We start from the raw sequence: 24,536 nt of genomic DNA, 5'->3' as shown, positions 1-24,536 counted from the left end.
AATAATTATTACTTTTTGCTGTTAGCTTGTGGTTGGTAAGCTTGTAAACTGACCAATCACAGCGAACTTCAGAGCCCTGTTGGAAGTGCACTTGTTTTATGCACTTACAGTGCCCCGGTGGGCGGGATTGAGGCCAACGCACAGAGAATTAATACTCACGCCAGTTTTAAAGGCTTGTGAGACGACTGAAGACACAAATCGAGGTCACCCAATGTAGCCGCTTCCTTTTAGTTGACAACAGCCAGTGTAAAGGGGCAGTGAGAACAACTTGCCGACACTATACAGCAGTAAACTGTATACGAGACAGCGGGTAAACAAAGGTTTAGCAAATATCAGCTGCTGTTTAATTTGTCTTGCATCGTTAAGGTTAGGTAGATAGCTAGCTGAAGTGTTCTTGGTTTTTCATCTTTACGTTATTGACTGTAATAATGCTAATGTTAGCTTAGGTTAAGTTGTGCTGAAACAAGTTTGGTGGTAGCGGTGGAACTAGCCATGTAATAATGTTACTGTTTGGTCTGCAATATTTATTTACTAGACATATAGATAACAGATAATGGCTTTGCTATTTGTCCAGCTCATCTTGAAGCAGGACAATTATTAGTAGCTTGGATAACAGTGCTACTCACCTGTTTAATGCAGTATTGTTAGACTGTTAACATGCAAATATAAGTAAACATTAGTGACAAGCAGTTAGCTAGGTAGTCAGGTCAGATCATAGACCGTATAGGGTCAGATGATTATAGTATACCTTTCCTAGCCATTACTGAATGACATTGTGCATCATGGATGAGCCTCCGGGCATCAGTTAGTTAATTGCTACCTTTGCACTCATTAAAGATAAAAGACTGATAAAGATCATAAATGCTATTCTGAACATGAATCATGTTCACAGGAGGACGCACAGCATGCACTCTGGATGGTCCATTTGTTTGTCCTACAGCCAAATACACAGTGTAAGTATTGAAATAAACAGTATTTACAAGGATTTATGTATTCTGGTGAGATATTAAATAGTCTTCCAGATATATGCTCTATGAAACTTTATCTGCTGTGATCCCAATCTGTTTGTTATTGCAAAATTTCAACACACCCAACGCAGTACAGTTCCAACACTTCTTTCACAACAGATGTCTCATTTCTACAATTACCACACTCTCATACACTGCAACACTAAACAGATATACTTACTAGCTTCTTTCCCCCCCTCTTCATCAGATATGACTAAGATTTCAAGGCAGATGTGGATTGAGTGAAACTTTGTCATCCATCCCCCGATTCATCGATGTGTATAATTTTCTTCAAGTTTGACCCCCGGCCTGCATCCAAAAATGCCTACAGGTGAGCAATTAAGCTTTCCAACAAACTTGGATTCTTACTGCTTTAAGATAGGTAAGTATATAAGATGGCTAGTTTGTTCAGTCATGCAGGACAGGAAAGATAATTCCAAAATAAAGGTATTGCATGAAAATATGATGTCAACACTTAGATTCAATGCATCATGTGCAGGAAATGTATCTTAATTGCACTTACAGTCACAGTGTAGTGCTCTAGCTACAGCTGCAATGCAAATATTCCACTAATCCTATTAAAGCAGCCTCCAAACATATGGAAGCAGTGGCTGAACTTCGAGTGCTCTCAGCTAGAGCAGTTGAAGAATGGTGTCTTTAAATAAAATGTCACTCAGCCAACCTCATTAGTCTTACATGTCAAGCAGAAAGCGGAACAACACCAAGGTAAAGATCAAACATCACGAGCACCTGTGCACTGTGCAGTGTGTTTATGTAAACCTGTAACATCGTGAAGATGAATCCACTGTTTGGTCCGGCTTGATAAACAATATTTCATACGATGCCCAATATGTCAGGCTGTATTTTGGGGGAATGTGTATAAAATGATGGATGATATTTCTTTTTGATTTAGCTATAAAAACAAAACAAAACAGAAAGTGCTGTTTGAATATTTCATTCAGTTTGCATCATATGACTTCAGTCAAGTGTTGGGACGTGCAGCTACAGAATATATAGATGTGTTTTTAAACAACAAATATAAGGTGAAAAAGCTTTCAGGTGTCAGGTCTTGACATCACTGCTGTCATACTCTGGCAGTGTTGCAAAGTTTCCTATTTCATTTTGTTCCAGGATTGTCTAGTGTGCCACATGGAGCTTTGAAAGGTGCAAACACACACAACAAGCAGCGTCATAACAAGGGAGTTAAGCGAAGAGAATTGTATATGTGGAACTAAGGAACATCAGATTTTTCAGGTGTCAGTCTTTGACAACGCCCAAGTTTTCACTGGATGACATGAATAACCTTCTTTATTGGGAATATAATGTATTTACTGACATACTATTGAAAATGCATGACATATTTTGCTTAAATCTACTGTCTTAAATTGCTCAATGAATCTGCAACCTCTATGTGTCCTACCCAGCAGTAACTGCTAACTTCTTTGAGTGGGCAGCACAGACCAGTGCGCTACATGCAGTCAGTGTGAGTTACAGGCTGATGTTGAGTCCAGCACATTATAATCCCCCTGAGCTTGTGAGTGAACTCACTACCTGGCCATAGTCCATCTCTGTCCTTCCCTGTGGGAGTCTGACCCCGCCTCAAGAGATCACCACAGAGGTGTGGTATGAGTACTGACTCAGACCTGGACCTGAGGAAAGGTGAAACGTACTGTGACCTAATGTGGTTACATCTGTGCTATTTATAGACTACTAGTTGCAGAAGTACTTTTCTTCTGCTGCAGTGATGTGTTAATCAAAAGGAATGCTCTGAATACTTTGACTAAATTGGGTTGAAGGCAAGATTAATGTTTCATTAAGAATAAGTATTACACTCCCACAGCACAGAATGACAGGGATATACCTACAGGGGCTAAATGGGTTCATTTTCAGAACAAATGACTTAATAATTACCCACATGCTGAGATTTCTGTATTTCTTTTTATTTCAGTTTTTAATTTTTTCAGCTGCTCAGAATTAAAGCAGTACTGCAATCAACCAGCTAGTTGACGATTTTGACCTGTAATTCCTATGCTAATCAGTGTTATTATCAGCAGCTTCACCAGCAGCCCCTAGAGGCTGCTATTTTTATTGGATGCAAAAAGATGTTAAACCATTTAGGAGTGTGATGCTACTTATGGCAACCTGCCAATGAAGTTATGATACATGCTGTAAGCAAGCTGACATTTTGACCTGGCTTATGTGCCAAGCCTAAAAATTAACCCCTTTTTGAATGAATATTCTCATTATATATCATGGCAGCTTGCCAATTAGATTTTGATATTTTAGCCATGTGTGGCTCCAATGGTGGGGTCAGACCAGCCTCAAAGGAAATTTTCACTGTGGTTACTCCCATATATGTGACCACTGGAGTGTTTTTCTCTATATCACAACTCCTGATTATTTACCTATAACAGCCAATGGGAGGCTTGCCTCCATAGCTACCACATACCTTAGCAACATTTATTTTCATCATCAACCATGGGCACTATTGCTGCCTTATACCTGGCTTTAGAAGTCCAAGGTATGCCAGAGATGCCGTCGTGTCTGGGTTCGTACCATCATCGGGAGGCACAAACGTATTTCACTGCCATCTCCACTGAGTTGTAGAGCTCCAGGTGCACACAGAAGTCAACAGTAAGTTTGACCTCGATGCTGATCGTCTTTTGCGACACAGTGTCACAAGAACTTTTCACTTGCACCAATGCGTATCCATGTCTATTTGGGAGGTGTGAATTTCACTCTTTGTTTTGACTTTGCATGTGATTTAGCCACGGCAAAAATTCATTTGGCATTTGATCTGACGTTGGTGCGTCTTTTGATCAGTCCAACACTATGGTCCCAACTGAAATATCTCAACAGCTGTTGGATGGATTGCAGTGAAATTTTAACCTGATCTTTCCTCTAGCGCTACCATGAGGTTGACAGCTTTGGTCTTGCACTGAATATCTTGACAACCATTTCTTGGATTGCCATGAAATTTGGTACAGATATCCAGGGTTCCCTATAGGATGACTAAAGACTGATAGCTGCTCCAGAAGAAAAGTAACCCAAAACAGGTTCCTCTGGGGACCATGAAAATCTTCCGTAGAATTCCAGCTATTTTACAAAAATACTTTGTATCCGAGCAAATAGTTATGGAGCCAAATAGAAATTTAGCATGACATTAATGCAAGATGAATGTCAAATGATACATAATTCCACAGTAAGCCTAAAGTGGCTGCTGCCAAGTCCACAAACCACTGTGTTTACTGAATAGAAGAATCAGAGTTCAGTATTCATGAAGAGCTTTGATACCTCTCTGCTTCTCACCATTCCTCCTACATGATGCAGCTGGCTCACTGTTACTGTGATCAGAGCTGCTTGCATGTGATTTCCCCCTCAGGATCTGATAGCAGATGCTCTCTCTGGTGTAGCATCATTAGTGTTAGCTTTGTTTTGTGGAGCAGTGGTGGCTCACATACTGCCATGGGAACAGGCTATCATTAGCCCTTGTGCACAGAGGGCGACCCCTGTTAGGTCAGTTTGGTTTGTCTGTTTGCTCTTAACAGGATCCAAGCGGCCACCTAAGATTAATAAGGGAACCACTGCCAAGCTCAGGAGGAACATACAGCTATTATAGAGGTCAATAAATTTCATTGGCTTTTTTCCTGGCTTGTGTAATTCCCCCCGAAAGGTGTATAAGTGCCTCTCTGCAGTGCTTAATTATCTTTAACTCAAATTCTATAAATGTACGACAATTTGTATTATTGGCAAAGCTACATATGTTGGTGCTTTGCAGGTTTACACACCATAAAATAAATAAGTCTGATTCTCTGCTGAAATACTAATTCATGTTTACAAAAGCCCCACGCTTCATTAGCGAGTGGTCATTTTTTTTCTAAACAAAGGAACACTTTTTTTCTTTATTCCATTACTTGTGAATGGGTGAGCAGAGCTGGATCAGGGGTTGTTTGCACATTTGTTGCTATGTGAGCAATGGATAACAAAGCCATGAAGTAATGTTATACTTCCTTCCTGCACAATTGACAGTAGTGACCTGCTGGTAAAGGCATGGATAAGCTTATGGCTGGATACAGGTCACAATGCAATTTGTGGTTGTTAATGGCCAGACACATAATGGCTTCATTACTCACTGACACTCTGTATAATAATGCAGGTCAAAGGGTAGTTCAGCGCTAAGCTGACAGGCAGCCTGTATCAGACAGCACAGTCACATTCAAGGTGATTTATTTAAAATTAGATCACACTTGTGTTATTCGTGTTTGTCGCAGTAAATGTTTGCTTTGCTTTGGCAATAGAAGCAGATGAAATACCTGGAAAGGTTACTGACACGAGGCAGATGCAAACAGCTTTGCAAGATGAGATGGTTTATCTGGATCTGTCACAAATAAATGCAGTTTTATTTGAAATTGTTTAACCCCTTAACATGCAGTTTAACCTTCTGATCCCCAAAGTGTGTGATTGTCTCTTTTTTGCAGTATAACAGTTATGTAAGCCATACATTATACAAAGGAAAGAAAAAAAGAAAGAGTTTCTCTATTTTACTAAATACTTTATTTCACAAAAATGGAATCAATCAGTGGAAGCATTTTTCTACAAGTGGTACCGACATTGGTAAAATGGGACTCCACTTGCTTTACACATTTAACATTTACATTTTTACAAGCTCCAATTTCAGCCTCTCTTGTTATGTTCTCTTTGCTCTCTGTAAATATTTTGCTCCCTGCAGTAAATATTTGCAGAGTTTCTGTCACGTGATTTTCTATTGTGCACATGTTTATTTTTGGCAAAATTGGGAATAATAAAGTGATTATTTCAAGCTTCAGAGGGTTAAATCAGCTTTAAGGTTAAAAATAAATAAATACATCTAATTCCGTACTGTCTGAAAGTGTTATCTACTTGCTCATTATGAGATGTTTATACTGAGTGAAATATACAAACCCAAGGCTATATATTTTATGGATGTCAATGGAAATATTCTCGATGCCTTGTGCATAATTTCAAATGCATTTCCCCAAAATTTTGTCAGATGTATTTGGTGTCTTTGGAAAGTTCTCTCCACTGCTATTTGAAATTCAGTTCTGTGGGTTTAATACAATGCTCATTGCATGAGTATAATGACTGATTCACCAGCTTAAAAAATAAGAATTTGAAAGATTTTGTCGGATTTCGTTCTAGAACATTCATATCTGACTCAGAATGAGTTTAATTCTGTACAAGTTAATATAACATCAGTGTTGATATTACAGTCTGTTAAAACGGTCCCAGTTTCAAAATGCACTGAAAGAAAATTAAAAGCAATAGCACCAAGCTGCTGTATTACTCTAACACAGTTAGTTCACAGAAAGGAGTTAATGTGGATCATAAGTTGTAAAGCTGTAAAGGCTGGTTGTCCGTAACTTTTATATTGGCTTGTCCTTTAGCTGTTGCTTTCCTTTTGATCATCTCTTCCTCGGTCATCATCAAAGGACCTATTACTTGTAACCTCGACCTTTAGTATCCTCTGAATCCTGCTCTATCAGTCTGTAATATTACTGTACTTAAAGGACACATGTGAGGCCTTATGAAGCCAGAGGGAGACTCGGGTCATAACAGCAAATCTGTAACACTACACCCTGGATGGAAACAGTCTGTGTGTCTATCAACTCATTAGTTAATGGGATGGTATATTATAAATGAGTTGTTGATGATGGATCTCCTGTTGAGAACAGCAATGGCCTGAAGTAATAGCTCATTGGTTCATCAAGAGCAAATAACTAGACTCAAGTGAACAAACTAAAATGACAAATCAACTTGTGAACCCCCTGCTCCCTCTCCTCAGGCTAATTTTGGCTGCAAACAGAGATGAGATCTACAACAGGCCGTCTAAAGTTGCAGACTTCTGGGGGACCAACAGTGAGATCCTCAGTGGTAAGTCCAGCTCACTATTTCACCACTTTACTTTAACAATACACAAAAAAACTATTATCTACTCCTTGTAAGTGAAATAACGAGGGCATAACACACACCTGGCCATGGAACAGCTGAACAGCCAATTGTCCAATTACTTTTGCTCCCTTAAAAAGGTGGAGGACATATATAAATTATGTTATTCTGCACTTAAAGCACACCATGATTGTTTCATTTCAAATCTGTTGTGTTGGTGTACAGAGCCAAACTGCTGAAAATTGAGTCAATGTCCAAATATTTATGGACCTGACTGTAGAGTAAATAATTAATATTAACTTGCTTGTTTTCTTTAACATCAAATGACAAGCAATTTAGCCCTGTAGCGCTCCAAATAGCAGGCCTGCTGAGGCCGTAGTTTTAACACTACAGTGGAGATTCTGGTATAATATGTAACTAGAAGACCTAACAAGCCCATTGGTTTGTAATATTATGTTGGGAAGACGGCGAAACATGCTCCAAAATTAAGATAAATTTAAGTGCAAGAATTAACTGACATGGCCATTTGCAAAGAGGTCCCTTGACCTCTGACCTCAAGGTATCTGAATGAAAATGGGTTCTATGGGTACCCACGAGTCTCCCCTTTGCAGTTACAATGCAGTTTTTTAGCAAGTTGAGACTCTGTTAGTCCCGGTAGTAGCCATTTCACTTCACATTAGACTTTTTTTTTTAACTTGACCGCATTGTTTAAATGACCTGCTGTGACCTCTGTGCTTGTAATGTTTCATGAGGCTTTGGTTATCCCAAACTAGAGACCTAGGGTATTCAGAGGATGTATGGCTTTCCTCAGTATACTGATAATACATATAGATTTCTTAGCAGTTTAAAGAACAGAAGTGCCCACTATCCGATCACCAAAAACGGTAATCTCCAAAATGTCCAAAAAGTTTTTGATCACAGCATGAATTTTTACTACAGATTTACCACTAGAACAATAGTGCTCTCAAATTAATCTTCAGGTTCCCAGCTTTCAGACAGTATACAGCACTTCAATGTGGAATCTACTGTTGACCTGCTATATCCCCTGATCCCCAATCATGTGTGTTTAGAAGAGCTGGCTTTGTCTCTATTTGACCTTGATTTAACCAGACAAGTCAGAACTGGTTGGAAGGCTGTTTTCATCTGAGGCCTGCCCAAAACAGTGAAAAGTTGTACACAAAACAATAGAAAATCAGACAAGATTTTTTATATTTTAATACATAATGAGTATTCTCTTTTGGCTCTGTGACTGTGAAAATGCAGCAGCTGTTCCCTTTTTAGCCATGTTTGACTCCACCTTTGTATGAGGCTAAATGGCTTTCAATAATCAAGGAAAAATCTTTCTACTCCACCGCAGAATCCAATTCTCCTCTACTCCGTCACAGGATATCCCCACTCGCAGTAAACTATATTTAATTGACTGATGTCCAATACACATTATAGCCAAGCAGAGGAAATCAATCATCCTTTTTTTCTGCTGAAGAAGGAAACGCAGAGATAGCCTCGTTGTTCATCAGTCTCCTTCTCCCCTCTGTAATAGAGGGGTCAGGACTCCAGTAGAGGGCCCTTAATTGATCGCTGCTTTTATGCGATGTGACAGGAATAAATGGCTCTGCCTTATCTGCAGGGCTGGGGGGTGCAGAGGCAGGGCCCTGAAGGAGACATAGCATGACGAGAAGGGAAGGAAGCTATAGCTCCCAGTGGGATCCGGCTAGCTTTTCATCCACTCCCACAGGAGTAAAACCATTGGGCTCTTTTGGTCTAAGTGGACCTGTCTTTATTGATCACCAGTAAGAGAAGTGCAGTAGACAGACATGCAGTCCACCTTTTCCATGTCATGCGATGAAGAGGAAACAACAGATTTAATGATAGATTGAGTCTATCTAATAACTGCAAAGCCACACAGAAGGGGAGTCCAATCAGAGGATTTACTCCTCCCACACTTATTGTAATTGTATAATGTCAAAGACAGTCAGTGGAGTGTTTTATTAGAAAAATCTTAACACACAGTAGTTCAAGTTCATCATGTTTTGTCACTGCCTTTGCCAGCCTTTTACATTCAAAGGAAGGACATTTAGCTGCAAAGCTTTCCCACTGATAGTTAGCCATGCCAACAATGTTCCCTATTGTTGTAAGATAAATGTTGTAAATGGAGAAAAAGATGACCAGAGGTCTGTGTTCAGTAAGGCTTGAGCTTAAAAGATTTTTCCATTGCAGAAAATGTTGACAATAGGACAAGAGTTTATTACCGGAAGTGTTCTGGTTTCCATTTGTAGTCTTATTGTCGTTCAAGTAGTGTGGACCTATCACATTTTGTTTGAATGCAAAATGCAGTCCTTCAATTTGCTGTCGTCTGATGACAATTTCGCTATTTCTTTTTTTGTCTGCATTGATATGCAGATATGCCTTGACCGGTGCCCAGAAGAAGTATTGGCCCAGATATCCACTGGCAACACTGAAACCCCTAAAATGTTGCCCGTAGTCCCCAAATGCCTAATCATTGTCCAAACGATAGCCAATCGGTTCATTCATTCATTCACTCATTCATTCATTCATTCATTCATTCATTCATTCATTACCCTTGATAAATGCCTTGATGTCAGGTGACCTGCTGTATTGTCACTAAAATCACTAGCAATTATTGATCCCTAACCAGTTGGAAGTCTATCAACTGAACACTCTTCTTCACCATAATTAGTTCCAGTTGCTTCCCGGAAATATCCTTAAAGACTGTTATTATTTCCACACAATTAAGTAAAGTTATTTTAGTTAATCTTATAATGGTTTATTTTAATGGCTACTCACAACATACAATATATTTTACCTTCAGATGAAGTCTGATGAACATTGGAGCTGCATTTAATAAACATTCAACTACTTTTGTGTAGGGTTGTCAAAAGTATCGATACTCAAAAAAGTATCGAGGCTAAAACGTTGTATCCGGATACAATACTCATTTCAAAAGTATCGATACCTAGCCAAGGAATGAACACTTAAGTTAAGTTATTGTTATTTTTTTATCAATCTTTCCTAATATTTTGCACAGCATACAACCTCAAAATATTGTTCTATCGTTTTTTTATTATAAATATTTAACCTGTGGTTCTGTTCATTTTTACATGTTGCATTTTCTTGTTAATAAAAATATTTCTGTTAAATGTAATAATTAATATTGTTTTTATCCTTGTGGTATCGAAAATGGTATAGAGTATTGAATATTTTCCTGAGTATCGGTATCGAGTTGAACATTTTAGTATCGTGACAACCCTACTTTTGTGTTTACCAGGCCTTGACCTGGAATATGGAAAGGAGGGAGGATCTTGGCTGGGGATCAACAAGCGGGGCAAGCTGGCTGCCATCACCAACTACATGGAAGGTCGTCTCAACCCTGATGCACACGGAAGAGGTGAGCCAGCCGTATAAAGGCCACTAACATATTCACAGATAAAATGCATAGTATACAGTCTGCTGTGAAGCATCGTGCAATGTTGCTTACTCCTCAGATTTATGTTTTGATGTTTTCACTACTTCTTATACATTTTAATGTTGCATTTTATTTAATTAGTTGGTAATGTATAATTAGTTTTCATTCGACATTTGAAGCATAACGTTGCATTTCTGGCTACATTTTGAAGGCTCTTGCAAAATTATTTGTGCTGCAAGTTTCACATTTCTATCTCTTCTATTATTTATATGCCCATATTTTATATGTATGTATTATTAACAACTAGGCTGGGTTTACTGAGTGCATAATTTAAGAAACATTTCTTTTTACCTTTGCCGTTCTGCAGGATCTCTAGTGTCTAACTACCTTATGGACAAGGATCTAGACAGTTACTCTTACCTAAAGAAGGTGTCGACAGAAAGCCACCTGTACAATGGCTTCAACCTCCTCACAGCAGAGTTCAAGTGAGTGAAACAGTATGGTACTTTAACTGATAAAGCTAAGTCAAAGATGTCTTAACATCATGAGAATCATTATTTGGTTGCAAAAAGACACATTTGTCATCCAGCAAGCAGCCAGACTCACAACGTGATATATTTTACAAGTTGAAATGTTATCCAGAGTTAGGAAACATGGCCACCTAAGGCTGTCAGGAAGTTAAGATGTTAGCTTCTGTATTGCACTGTGTGGGTGTCATGAAGTGACATCGCCAAATTCTTGCGCACCAAAGGATTCTTACCCTGAGATATTTTAGAAACTTGTTGAAAATGGGTTGTAACTCTGTTCCTCTGAGTTCTGGCCTTACCTTGGAATGAAACCGCAAAGGCAGCGTCTTCATCTCTGGAGTGCTAAGCAGGCAGAAGTGAAAAAGAAATCTCAGCTGCTGAGCTGTGAAAGAGCCAGCATTAAAATTCTAAAGGAACATCTGTTCATATTTCAGGGTTTCAGACAAAGAAATTCTAGACAGCATTAAAAATAATGAGGTATTTTTCTTCTTCTTTTTTCCCCCTCGTCTGCTTCACCAGCCTGACTTGATTGAATTTGGTGATCTGGTGAAGGGAGAAAGATCAAAGTGGGATCAGTGCACACCAAGGTAGTTGTCAGGCGGGAGGCCCCTGTAGACAATTGGCATGGAAACGGGTCTCAGTTACTGCCAGCGAGAGGTTGGAGGTTGAGCTCCAACACACACCCGTACCAAACTGTATCTCTGGCAGGGGAGGGGGAAAAATCAGGCTTTCCTCTGTGGAGTTTGTGTCACGATCCGTGTATCTTGCTAACATGCCCTCAAGGAGGATCTCCTCTCAAGACAGATTTTTTTTTTCTTGTGCAGCCCTTCCTCCACATTTTTTAGCTTTGTTTTTGGGTCAGAGAGATACATTGGTTGTCTGCTGTATTAGGTTCATAATTTCATTTTTGAAAATTATGATGTTAACTAATCATTGCTGCCTACTTCCAGTTTGATGAATATGATGCAGTTTATTGAAACAGTGGGTCCGTTGTCACTGGCGGGTTTCATCAGCTGTACTTGTTATTTAACTTGTTTAGCTATCGTTAGTTTCCAGGGTTGGTTGAAATGTCAGTAATTTTTCCAGTGGACTTGTTTTCAAATGAGAATCTTGTAATAAAGTCTAAAGCTCTTTACATACAGTGAAATCTTTTTTTGTTCTTGAGGTGGCAAGAACAAGGAAAAAAAATATTTCTGGCCAGGACATTTCATACTTCACAAGAAACTCCACTGCAGAACTCTTGGGAAGTCTGCAGCACACGTCTCATTCAAATTCAAATTTCTGACCATCCCAGTTCAGGGACACCACACAAGAAAAAGGTTCTCCCCAGATGATGTGTCAAGAACAGAGAAATTTGTTCTTTTTCCTAGGGTTGCAAGAACAAAATGATATATTTCTGTTCTTGCAGCCCTGCGAGAGAGAACAAATTTATCTATTCTTGCGGAGTATTTATTAGCCTTAAGACGAGGAATTGATGGCTAACCTGACGCTGCCAGATGGTTCATTACACAGAACCATCTGAGAGGCCGTCATTGACACTGTTTACCTGGCAGGTGATTGGATGAACCATCTGCCGATCACCATCATACATTGTCTGTGCCAAAGCAGGTCAGGAGAAGAGCAGAAGTCTTCAGGGCAGCTCTTTGTTCTTTTTTCAATTAACAAATTCTCTCCAGTTGTGATATAACTGATGCTATTATGCTAACCTCTTTAGGACCCGCCATTGTTTTGATATTACATTAACCTCTCCATGTCATCACAAACGCAAAGCTGTCACTAGCTATCCAAAGGGCAAAGATTGGTTTTGAAACGCTGGCTTTTCAGACAAAAACGCATTACTTTGAAGCCTGACAAGATGGATTTGCGATCCTGTGATCCAGCGATTCTCACACAAGGTAACTTGATGCCACATACATGCTACAATTCTGAAAGACTGAAGCTAAAGCTACATGTTCCAGCCAAAAGTCAGCATCCCCACTAGTTAATGACCCATGCTGAAGAAATGAAAACAAAGAATCAGCATTGTTGTTGTGTTGCAGCATAGAGCAAGTTTGTCTAGTTTTACAAGTAAAAGGAAACATGTTGAATCATTTTGTTGTCACCCTGTGTATCTGCCTATCATACATGCATTGTACTTGGACAAGCAAGACTAGATTTAATGTATTTAATGGTGTCTTTAGGGTTGAGGACTTACTATTGTTTTTGGCAAACATGATGTAAACTGGTTTAGGTGAAGGACGGAGCTAGCTAGGGAAAGTGATACATAGTGGATATGATATTTGAATCTATGGTTTTTTTCAGTATATGGTCATCTTTTTGGCTCCTTGACCTTGCAAGTTACACTGTTATATTACCACTCTAAGTAGCAACATTAAGCTAGTTAGCCAGGCAACACTTTTCATTCCCATTCCTTCCAGTTTTGCTCTTGTGTTATGCTTGTAGTTTTTGAAAGGCCAAAGCTTGCCAGACCTGCTGTGCCAAATTATGAGTGCCAAGCATTGAGTGGACTATCACTGTTTGAGGGTGTGGTTCAATGAATGGAAATAGAGTGCAATTCCTAAAAAAATCTTGGAAGTTTTAAATGACAATTTTTACTGTTCCCTGATCCCAGCTATTTAATATCAGCACAAAATGTCAGCTATTTGCAGTCTCAATCAAGGAATAACAGAGATATTTCAAACCTTTTCTTACACAAACAACAGCTAGATGGCTGTTGTTTTTTTGTTGATCGACTGAAGCCATCAAGATATGCAAATGTCCTTGTTAAGGCTGGGAGCTCTAGTTGTGCCTGTGCTGCCCCAGTGGCATTCTTCTTAAATTAAGGAATAAGGTGCCACCCCACGCTCATGAGACGCCAGCAAGGCGGAAGACAGTGTGTGTTTATGTTGTGATAATATCTTCTGCTCTAACTGGGCTGAAATTACTCAACAGAGCCTCGTGCTGTGAAAGTACCATGCATGTTTCTCTCCTCAGAAACCCACCTGATGGGATCTGCGTTCACTGCAGATAGAGATGATAAACAGTGACAGAAAGCAAGTTTACATCTTTTTAATAAACACCGCCATTACCAGCCCATTTGTTTTCCACTGTAGTGTGCCCAGCAGCTCAGAGGAAATAAGGCATCTAGTTTCTTTCCGAATCAATAACTGCATCTGGTGGATAGAGAGTAGCACTATATTACAATTAGGGGATTTTTCATTCATCCGTAACCAGTGACATGATTTATGATGGGGCGGCAGCGGGGGACACAATGTGCCCACCTTTTTTAACTCTTCACTCAGTGTTTTAGAGTGTTTGATCACCATCATTGAGACGCAATAAGGAGCAAGAGTGTACTCTTAATACACAACCAGAGGCATTCAGATAAACAAATCTGGCCATAGTTCGTTTATTGCTCCTTTTTAATTGTGTTGCATGTTAAACCAATACTGGCTTGATTAATAATTTATACCCATGTTGGGTTTGAGTTGTTCATGCATGTGATTTGGCCAGTAGTACATTTCCCATAACATCTTACTGAGACGTCTCTACATGGAGCTAATGCCATATATATTTAAGTCAGGATCTCAGATATTTTCTGCTTGATGATCTGAAGGCTCCATATCCAACACTTCATCTAACTTTTCTATAGCTTCGATTTTTGATCCCACTACATTTCATTAATTTTAATGAATGTCTCTTCTGATGTTTGCTTGTAATGAAATGTCTTGCTTACTGCACTTTCATTGAGGCAGTGTGACTCCATGGTTCAATTTTATTAAAAGTGAGATTTCATGTCTTTTTTTATTATAAAGCAGGTCTAGGTGCTATATAAATACTGTGAACAACAAGTTCTCCAACCTAAACGACAGAATATGCTGCTCATTACTGCACATCATTATACATACACGTAAGGTTCGCGGTTTAAAAAAAGGCTGCAGTTTCTCTGAATTTGTTATAAAACCACTGACCTAGGTTTAGGGCAAAAAGCTTCCTGGTAAGGCGTTAAAAAAGACAGTTTAAAAAGTAAATAAATTATGTAAGTTGTTATGTAAGAGTTATGTAAAAAAAAAAAAAAAACCTTGATTCACAAGTTTAAACAGTAAATAAATGTACGTAAATGCCGGAAGTGAAGTAGTTACTGCACTTTACTTAAAAAAAACATAGGTTACGTTCAAAAACATTACTTACGTAAACAACGTAGCTTAAGTTAAAAAACTTACTTTTGATTTCACATGGGACGCGAACATCGCTCTGCTAGGTGAATGTCCACCGTTTGTTAGAACATCTACTTCCACCCCAGCCTCATCCACATCCACCACAGCCTCCTACCATTTTAACTTGGCTTTACAGCCAATCAGTACTACGTCAGCAAGATGGCAACGGACGCATTGCAGTGGACGGTGTAATACGTAAATATAGATAGATATAGATAGATTTTTCACTGCCTGTACACACACAACCTATTGAAGTTTTTCAGGGGAGAACAGGCTGCTATGAAAGTATCAAAAACGTGTTTCAGACAGCTGGTATATTGATGCAGACAGTATGAGGAAAATAGTGTTTTTTGAACATTAAAGCATGTAAACATGTCTTAGTAGAAACTCAAAATACAAGTATGAATCTGAAAATGAGCAGAATATGTCCCCCTTTAAAACAACTTCAGACTGTTCAATTTTATAGCCTCCAACCATCTGCTGTAATTCTTGGCAGAAACTGTTTCAGCTTAAAAAGATAAACAGGGGAGCATCAGATACACACATTCCACAGTATCAGGGGTGGATGAACTTTTAAAATCTTTCTAAAGATGATGAAGATGTGTTTTTCCAACCCCTGCTAAGATTACCTATTGGGAAATCACTTTCTCTTTGAGTAAAAAAAAACATGATTTTGTACTGAATAGAATTCGCAGTAGATGCTCACGGAAAATAGCATAAGTCTAGCCTGCATTGTTCATTGAGTGAATCCAGATGTCCAAAACCTTGCCATAAAACTCTAAATACTGTGGATTTTGGCTTTATGATTTTGAGCATGGGTTCATATTTTTTCTCAGGAACAGATCTGCATCCCACTACATTTTCATGCTGTTATATCTCCATGAATGTCTGTCTGATCCCAAGTAGGCTAATTTTGACTTTTCTAGGTCAGGTGAGATAAGATTTTATTACCAGAGTTATATAAGAACAATATGGTATTCCGTTCTATTTATCAAGTCAGTGGTAACCTTGAGAACACATTGAGGTTCCACATGGATATTTCAGCAGTACTTTTTACTATGTATCTCGACACTACAGTCTTGTTTGAAGTTCTGTGAGGCAGCACGTAACCACAGTGGTGTTCTGGGTAGGGCTGACGATTAAAATTATATCAAAATCGCAATTTTCAAACTGCAGGAGGTGCAGTATTTGTTAAATGATATTGTAGTGCTGCAAGATGTCCAGGCCTACAAATCATATTACACTGATTTTTCATTTATTTATTTATTATTTTAGTTTGGTTTTTAATGAAAATGAAAATAATGATGCAAAAACAATCAATCCCTCCAATGAATCTTGGTAATTTTTTTCCGTATTGATCAACCCTAGTTTTGAACTACACCAGACACCTGCATGCTACACTGCAAAAAAAGGGTGTCTAAAAACAAGATAAAAACACTGAATCTGAGTGAGATTATCTTGCTGCATGGACAGATAATTTCACTTGACAAGATGTCTTGAATTAAGATTGTTAAATCTAGAAATAAGCATGTTGAACACTTAAAATAAGAAATTTAATCTTAAAACAAGATAAATTACCTAACACTTCTAAATCTAATAATCTAATAATTTGCAGTGTACACACAATAGCCCGTTTCACAGTGCAGTCCTGCAAATGTCCCGCTATATTCGACGGAAAGATCTGTGCCAGCTTTTCACCTTAGGGCGTTCATAGTGATCCCACGAAGGCGCAATATTCGTGCCCTTTCATAGTGCAGTCCGATGATGTGGACGGGTTGTAGGAGGAGACGATAGTGACGTGCGACAAAGCAGCAGCAGTGCTGCGTAGTAGCACAGTGCTAATAGTACTGCAACAGTTAGCTCTGTTGCAGTACGGTGTGTATGTGCTGCAGCAGTATGTGTTTACTTAGCGACCTCCGTTTGTTTACAACAAGCACCGGACACTCTGTGCACAGTTAGTGATGCCTGTTGGTTTATGATCAGCGGTGGACACCACGTGTACAGTTAGCATGCTGGTTTGTTTACAGTAAGCGTCGGACGCTGTGCACAGTTGGCGACAACAGCATGCATGTTGTGCATGCCGGCATCCCGGCATTCCGCTTCGGGTGCTTTCATATAGCAGGCGAGACGTTACAGAGCCGTAAATGTCCTGGCATGAAATGGCACTATGAAAGGGGCTAATAACTAGCATGCTAACAATGCTGTTTAGAGCATATAATGTTCCCCTTGTTCAACATCGTATATTGAAAGTATTTAGCCCTAAACCAAAGTATTCATGGCAGTTCATCCAATAGTGGTTTAGTCATTTTACTTAGAACCACAAATGTCAATCTCATGATGGTGGTAAAGCACCAAGGCCTCATCCAAGAACACTTTTGTATTCTTAACTTAACTTTCTCTCACCTTATAATTTGTAATTTTTTCAGGATTTTTTAAACTCAAAAAGGTTTCAAAGTAATGAAATATACAATACATTTGTGAAAAACTGCACATGACTACTACAATAGGTCTGGACCACTAATTGTGTTTGTGCCTAGAAGAAAACTCAAAATATGAGGAAATTGGTGAATTGACAAGCTTTCCTACATCACTCGTACAAACCACTGAAGAACAAATCTGTTCAAATGAGTGGTTCTTGCATGAGGCCCATTGAGATTCATCACCTGGGCACAATGGGCACAATGGATATCTTAATAACTATTGGATGGGTTAACATTAAATTAAAAGATATTTCACTCTGTGTTGAACCATCTGACAGACCAACATTGCCATCCATGGCCAACATGGTGAAAAACCCAAAACAAATTATGTTTTTTTCCCCCTTTCCCGTGCCTGTTATGTCTGTGGGTGTGCAGGCACAGATGTGTGTGATTGGATATGAGAGAACATGCTGTCGTTCCCCAGAAGCCCCCACCAATATGCCCATCTACATTCTGAACTGATAATGTCGAAAGCTCATCCAACCATCTCCAGGCAACTACACCACAGCTGGCGATGGGGAAACTGCTCTGCAGCCTCGGTATAGAGGTCTCTTCATTAGATCGTCTCCCAGCCAGCATACTGATTACCTCTCTTACTGAGATCTGAAAAAGCCTGTTTTCGACTCTTCCCTCCCCGTTCTCTCTCTGCCCAGTGGCCTTGACCTCCTGCTGTTCCCTCATCTCAGCCCAAATCAACCCACAGCACACCTGATGGGACTCTCGATATTCCAGCCGGTTTCAGATTGTAGAAATAGACCTATCTCCTCTCTGCAAATCCACCACCTGCTACCATCATGCTCAATTTGATGCATATCACAGGCCAAGTATATACATAAACACCAAGGCCCGTTACATATTGTTGAGTTCAGTGCCAAGCCCAAACTAGCATTTCAGACATCGTGTTTGCCCACAGCAGAACTGACAACAGGTTAAAGACTTTCCAGATTCTTCAGTTTCCCATCCAGGTTCCAGTGCCATCTGGTTCCCACTGAGCAGCTACTATGTACATGCATGTATATGAGGGGTGACTGCTTTCGCCCGAGTCAACATTGGCCAGTGCTGCTGTGCTCATAGTAACCATAGGAACACAGGAAAAGTAGTTGTTTAATCAGACAGTTCAACTGAGTTGGGTACAAGTTGGAAAGGATATTAAAGTATTTGATTTGTTGTTGTCAGAGAGATTGTGTAACGCCAACCTACAGCTTTGATGACTGTCTCTCAGCTGCTTGGACACATATTGTCCTGCCTTTTACAAATCATTCCAGGAAATGTACACAAGACAGGGGAGAGGCTGTGCAAACAGGAAAGGATGTCCTCTGCACAGGGGCAACTGTTTGTAGACAAGTGAGGTTATCAGGAATCATCTGTAGGGAATGAAAGTGAGAGTGTGAGTGAGATTTGCTCATATCAGTGTGTGTGATCTTGTTATTCCCCCAGTCTTTGTTGGTTGTCATTAAATGAATTATAATAAAACTGACTAATCATATGAGATGAGTCCATTTTAATTAACCCACTCAACATCTACATGATAAAATTGTTAGTTATTGTCGCATTTATTAAGTCAAATATAACTTTGATATGTAAATAATCACAATATACTAAAATCTTCCTTGAAATTAGGTTGTGCAGGTGTCATGTGTATATCAATTCAAACCAAATAAATACATTTCAACTAGCCTCTGAAAACCCAGCCCATAACCATCAATTAACAATCAAACATCCAAAGATAAAAGGAAAAAACATAAAAGAAAAGGAAGAGAGAACATTTTTGTTTTTCTGAATAGTTAGAGTGATGGTAAAAGAAAGAAGGAAAAGAAAAAGAAAAAGAAAAACAAATAACATTAATTAAAAAACAAACAACTAGTATTAAGGACTCCCCATTTATCTGTCCTCCCGAATAAATACAATTCTCACCAGCCTTCAGATTCAATAAATCTTTCCCCCTTTCTACATGTTTCTTTATCATCTTCAATTGTATAATCAATTAATCCTTCCAAAATATAGTAACATTTAATAAACGCCATCAGTTTTTAATACAAATCTTTTCCCTAACGAAGTAATCAGATTAGTTATATAACTGTTTGTTTGTTCTCTATTTATTTATTTCTGTGGTCATCTGGGTAGGGCTGGGCATTATGGCCAAATCATCTATCCCATTTAGGTATTTTCACATCTCAATACATGACAATAAACATTTTTTTTGGGTGATTTAATAAATAAATAAAACTACTATGTCAATTAAATACTTAACACATTAAAAGTACTGAGCAGTTTAGTTAACAGCTTTAATTTCAGATATGAAATAATTGTTAATTGTTTTTGTGGCAGACATGTTCTGTCTATGTTGGTATATGGTTTAGACCAAAGGCCAATATGTATTTTGGCTTTTAAAACTATCCATTAAAGTTGGTGGCAGAGCTGCGAGCCCAGCAGCATATTGTGTTCCTGTCTTGCCAGCTCCTGACTGGGAAACTTTCCAAGTTAGATGTTGAAGCAGCGTTGCGCCACATTTCAGATTGACTGATGCCACTGCTATGGCTGTCATAAAATTGACATAAAAAAATGCATTCCCCTGCCGGTTCAAAGGATTTGGTCATAATTTATTATTCACTCTCCTGTACCAAAGCCGTCACAGATGCCCTTGATGTCAGACAGATTTTTCAGAATGAATAAATTCCCTCTAACTGAGGACTTTGCACAGAGATCTAACACCGTAACTAAATGGTTTTGTGGTAGTCAAATGTGTTTGCAGCACTAATTTGTATTTTGAAGCTTTCATTTTACCCAGTTGTTCCTTTAGGATGGATTTAAATTATGCAATTAAGTATAGTCTTGGTATTCTCCCATTTGAATTGCCTCTACAAATAAAACCGGCTTCTTAATTCCTATTTTCCAGGACTGAGAGTAAAATTACTCATTAAAGAATACTGTATGGTGCACTGTTGATATTCTCTTTCACCCTGAGCACTCGTTTTTGCAGGATTCCCTCAGGAGAGCATCATCTTTGCTGTGTTTGGGTTTTATTAAGAGCATAGAAGCATTGTGACTCTTGATACAACCTTCATAATTGGACATAAACAAGTTTAGTCATCACTAAATGCAATCTGTAATTTTCCATCTTACTGTGTCCCATGTAGAGCCAAGCAAGACACTGTGTGTTACTATGGAAACAGAGGCAGCCCTGAACCCATCCATCTAAAACCAGGTCTGTGTTTTTACTATGGTTGCTGTAGAAACCGTTCCTTTCACATCATACCTCTCCTCTTAGCCTATGGCCCATTCATGCTAGCCGGGCATTTCCATGTTGATGTCTCTCTTAGGTGGTCCATTTATTAGCATATGTGTCGCAGGGTCACCAACAGAGCTGACTAGTGTATATATTTGTCTGTGTTCTTCATATGCCCCTCAGCAGGAATCTATGGCTTGAGTAATTCACTGCTGGACACTCCGTGGAGGAAACTGCTGCAAGGCAAACGCCACTTCACCAGCGTTGTCAGCGACCAATCTCTGTCCTGCAAAGGACTGGTGCAAGAGCTGCTCAACGTCCTCAATAATGAGGAACTGTGAGTGGCGAACACCCACGGAAACATTCCCTATGTGTAGATTCTTACATCATCACAACACATTTCATTCATGTCCATTTATGAATGATTCTAATTATACTTGCCATTGGGCTGGATGTACGGATATTCTATGGGGTGAATATGCATGATGTTGTCATGCATGTTGACATATAGTGGTTATTTACATCTACATTCACTGGTAATATGTAGAGTAGTGTGTTGGTGGTGAATATGCATGTGTAAAATTGCAGTGGGAGTTCTTCTTGATAGGCCAAAGTACTGTTTTTTTTTTTGTTTTTTTTAAAGGAAGTAATCAGCATATTGGACAAAATTTTAAATTATTGTTAGTTGCAGCCCTTGTTAGTTGCAAAATTGGCAGTAATACAGTTTTAAAAATACTCTGGCACAAGTAATATTTCTGACTTCCTTAAGTAAAAGTACAAAAGTAATAACATCAATTTAATACTTCCACCAGGTCAGGTGCCACATGTTGGGTAAAATGCTGATTGATTCAACGAGCACAGAGCTGGACACTGTCCCTGGATTATGCCAGATATTTTAGAAACTGTGTCAGGACTCTGAATGAGTAGTTGTTGGGGATTGCTATTTTAGCTGCAGTCATTGTTAGTTTCCTCTTGGTGAATTTTGCATGATATTGTTATGCCAGAACTAAAATATAACAGTGTTAAAAGAACAGTTTGAATAGTTTTGGGGAAATATGTTAAGAGTTGAGTGAGAAGATCGATACTGCTCTCATGTCTGTATGGTAAATGTGAAGCTACCATGCAAAAGTCAAAGCTATAAAAGTTTTAGCTTGTCGACACCCTGAGGTTTTTTAGGCAGCCAGCCAAGGCTCCAGGAACTAAGTGCGCACACCCATGAAATAGTCTGGCACATTAAAATCTGTCTGATGGGTAGTGATTTTGATTTTGGTGCACCCTGTTGCAAAACTTTAGTCCTGAAAGTCATTTCCTTAACTGATAGAAACAGGATGCAGAAATGAATTCCCTATTGAGCCATTGAACGCACAAAGATGCAAAAATATCCAATTGTGCTTTTATCGAAAAAGAAAATAATATTTTGGACTTGGCCTAAACATTAATTAGGAGCATCCAGTATGTCAACTCTCAAACCTCATGGACAAACTTGTGAAGAAGCTGTTCTGATTTTTTTTCAGAATGGAATTTCAGTGAGCTGAAAGTTGAGAGAAAGTTTACAAACAAGCATGTTCTTTTAAAGACATACTATGCAAGATTGTCAGGAAAAACAATGTTTAGCCTCTTGCTCTGTCATCACTAATGACCCGCTAGAAGTGTGTTATCTGCACTCTGCCTGGATTCTCTCCATTTGCTGTGTTTTTGGCGTTTAAGGGCTTCACCCTTTGAGCTCAAAGCTACAAAAATAGCTGACACATCGCCGTAAAAATCCAAATATAGCCAGGCAAAACAGCAAGTGGACAAATCTATTTCCAAAACAAGAGTAAATCTGGAGTTAGCTTTCAGTTTCGTTGAGTCGGGAAAGAGGGGAATGTTGTGTCTACAAACATTAAGCGACAATTCCTGCATGGAATGACTTTAAGGTAACACTGTAATAAAAGACAAGGACAGAGCTGGTTGAGGAACCATTTGTGCAGGTGTTGTTTGTACACTGCATCGTTTATGGATAGTATGCATCAGTTGATTGCTGACTTTGATATACTGCATGGGGAATATGACAGAGAATGATCTGAACTCATGACTTTAAAGCTGCTCAGAAGTGTATTGTGGGTTTGTTTCAACAGGAACACACCTGATCCACCTCAGGAGAGCCAGGGTAGTAGTTACAGCAAGCCCATGATCCAGGCTCTGTCAGCAGTGTGTGTTCGCACCCCTCATTATGGCACAAGGTCAGTGTCTTCCACCTATGTCAAATCTCTCGCCTCTCTTTCCATGTTTGTCTCCACCTGAGGTGACTGACAGAGCTGTGCAGGATCATAGAGAACACGAAACGGTTCCCAAAAAAAAGTCCCCCAGTGTTCTCAATCCCCCACAGCAAGTCTGCACTGTGATGCCACGGCGGATACAGAGACTGTCCTGTGTGTTCCAGAGCCATCAAAGTGTCAAATGCAACCTTTAAATCAACGTAATTGTCCTCAGTGTTACTCCTACCACTGGCCTGTGTTTTTTCATGTTTTTCAGTTGTTAATTTAATATTTGTGTGTGTTCATTTGCTTGTATCCTGTTTCTCTGCCCATTTAGGACCAATACAATTATCCTGATAGACGCAGAAGGTAATGTGACCTTCACAGAACGCACCATGCTCGATTGTGACACAAGCAAATGGAGCACCAGTTCTTTTCAGTTCCAGCTGGAGGTGTGAGACACGATGGAGGAAACCCACTCTGTGCCTTTCAGCATCCCTCCATCCCAACTTTCCTCCCCCCCTTCCTCAAGCTGCACTTCACCCTAGCAGCGATGTGAACATGAAAACTCATCTGCACTTTCTCTTCAGCTGGTCAACACTTGCTGCCTCATTGACATCAGTGATATGTATTTCTTATTCTTGATTTAAGTTAATATGCATCTTTTGGAAATATGTGCTAATTTAAAAGATTGCCAAAGAACATTTATAAGTTTGTAGAGGAAGAAATTTTACCTACATTTCACAAAAACAGCAGGGTTGGGTTGCTTCAAAACATCTAGTTGTAGCCTGCTTTGAAATGAAATGCAATCAGTACCGGTGTGCACAAGAAAATCTTAATGCAATCTAAAAAAAATGTTTGTGTTGGTTTTATCTTTAATTACATGAAATTGAGTGAATATAAACTTTCTGCACAATTTCCAGACAAAAAAAATAAATTATTTTCTGCTTTACAAAATGGGAAATCATTGGGTCACCAGCATTTTTTCTAAGTAATGTGTAAGCTGATTTACAATAGTTGTCATGAATTAGACTTACCAACTACTATTTAAATTCCGGTTACTGTAATCATGTTACAGTTTAGGAATTAGTAATGCCCCGACCCTGCACAACAGTAGCCTCAGTGTTGGTGACAACAGATGCAAACAGTTTCAGGCACTGGATCTCTGACCACTTCCATGGCAGAATAATGCATTTTATAGCTGCTTGAAAATAAAAGCAATTTATCCAAACTCTCACATTTGCCTTGCATGTAATGATTGTTGACAAAAACACACTGTGAGGAAGCGATTTTTTTTAGTAACCACATGTGTTCATGCACCTGTGGGGTGATTCCTGCATTTAAATCGATATTAAAACAACAGCTGGTTCTGAGCCATTTACCCACACACATCTCTCATACAGGTGTTGGATGCTAAATTAACATTTTCACACTCACTCGGCTGAAGAAAGCAATTGAGCGGAAACTGAACATGGAGAAGGCTTTGTCAAAATGTTTAATATCTATTATTAATA

General features: G+C 39.1%; 1 protein-coding gene across 3 annotated transcripts; it reads left to right on the top strand.

Moving 5' to 3' along the window:
- Positions 1 to 225: 225 nt before the first annotated feature.
- Positions 226 to 23,514, top strand: tango2 (transport and golgi organization 2 homolog (Drosophila)). Of its 3 annotated transcripts, none has more exons than XM_059337650.1 (10): positions 226 to 310; positions 893 to 953; positions 1,216 to 1,338; positions 6,829 to 6,917; positions 10,219 to 10,338; positions 10,724 to 10,841; positions 20,697 to 20,764; positions 20,972 to 21,122; positions 22,903 to 23,007; positions 23,360 to 23,514. In XM_059337650.1, the coding sequence occupies exons 3-10, from the start codon at positions 1,283 to 1,285 to the stop codon at positions 23,478 to 23,480; spliced, it is 828 nt and encodes a 275-aa protein (XP_059193633.1). In that variant the 5' UTR covers positions 226 to 310; positions 893 to 953; positions 1,216 to 1,282; the 3' UTR covers positions 23,481 to 23,514. The 3 variants fall into 3 exon arrangements, with proteins under 3 accessions (XP_059193633.1, XP_059193631.1, XP_059193632.1); XM_059337648.1 differs by having other exon boundaries at positions 20,969 to 21,122; XM_059337649.1 differs by having other exon boundaries at positions 263 to 320; positions 20,969 to 21,122.
- The last annotated feature ends 1,022 nt before the right edge of the window (positions 23,515 to 24,536 follow it).

Source organism: Centropristis striata, chromosome 7, assembly GCF_030273125.1.
Source record: "Centropristis striata isolate RG_2023a ecotype Rhode Island chromosome 7, C.striata_1.0, whole genome shotgun sequence".
Classification (NCBI taxonomy): Eukaryota; Metazoa; Chordata; class Actinopteri; order Perciformes; family Serranidae; genus Centropristis; species Centropristis striata.
Note: the sequence above shows the minus strand (reverse complement) of the source record. Positions and strands in the feature narration are given on the sequence as shown.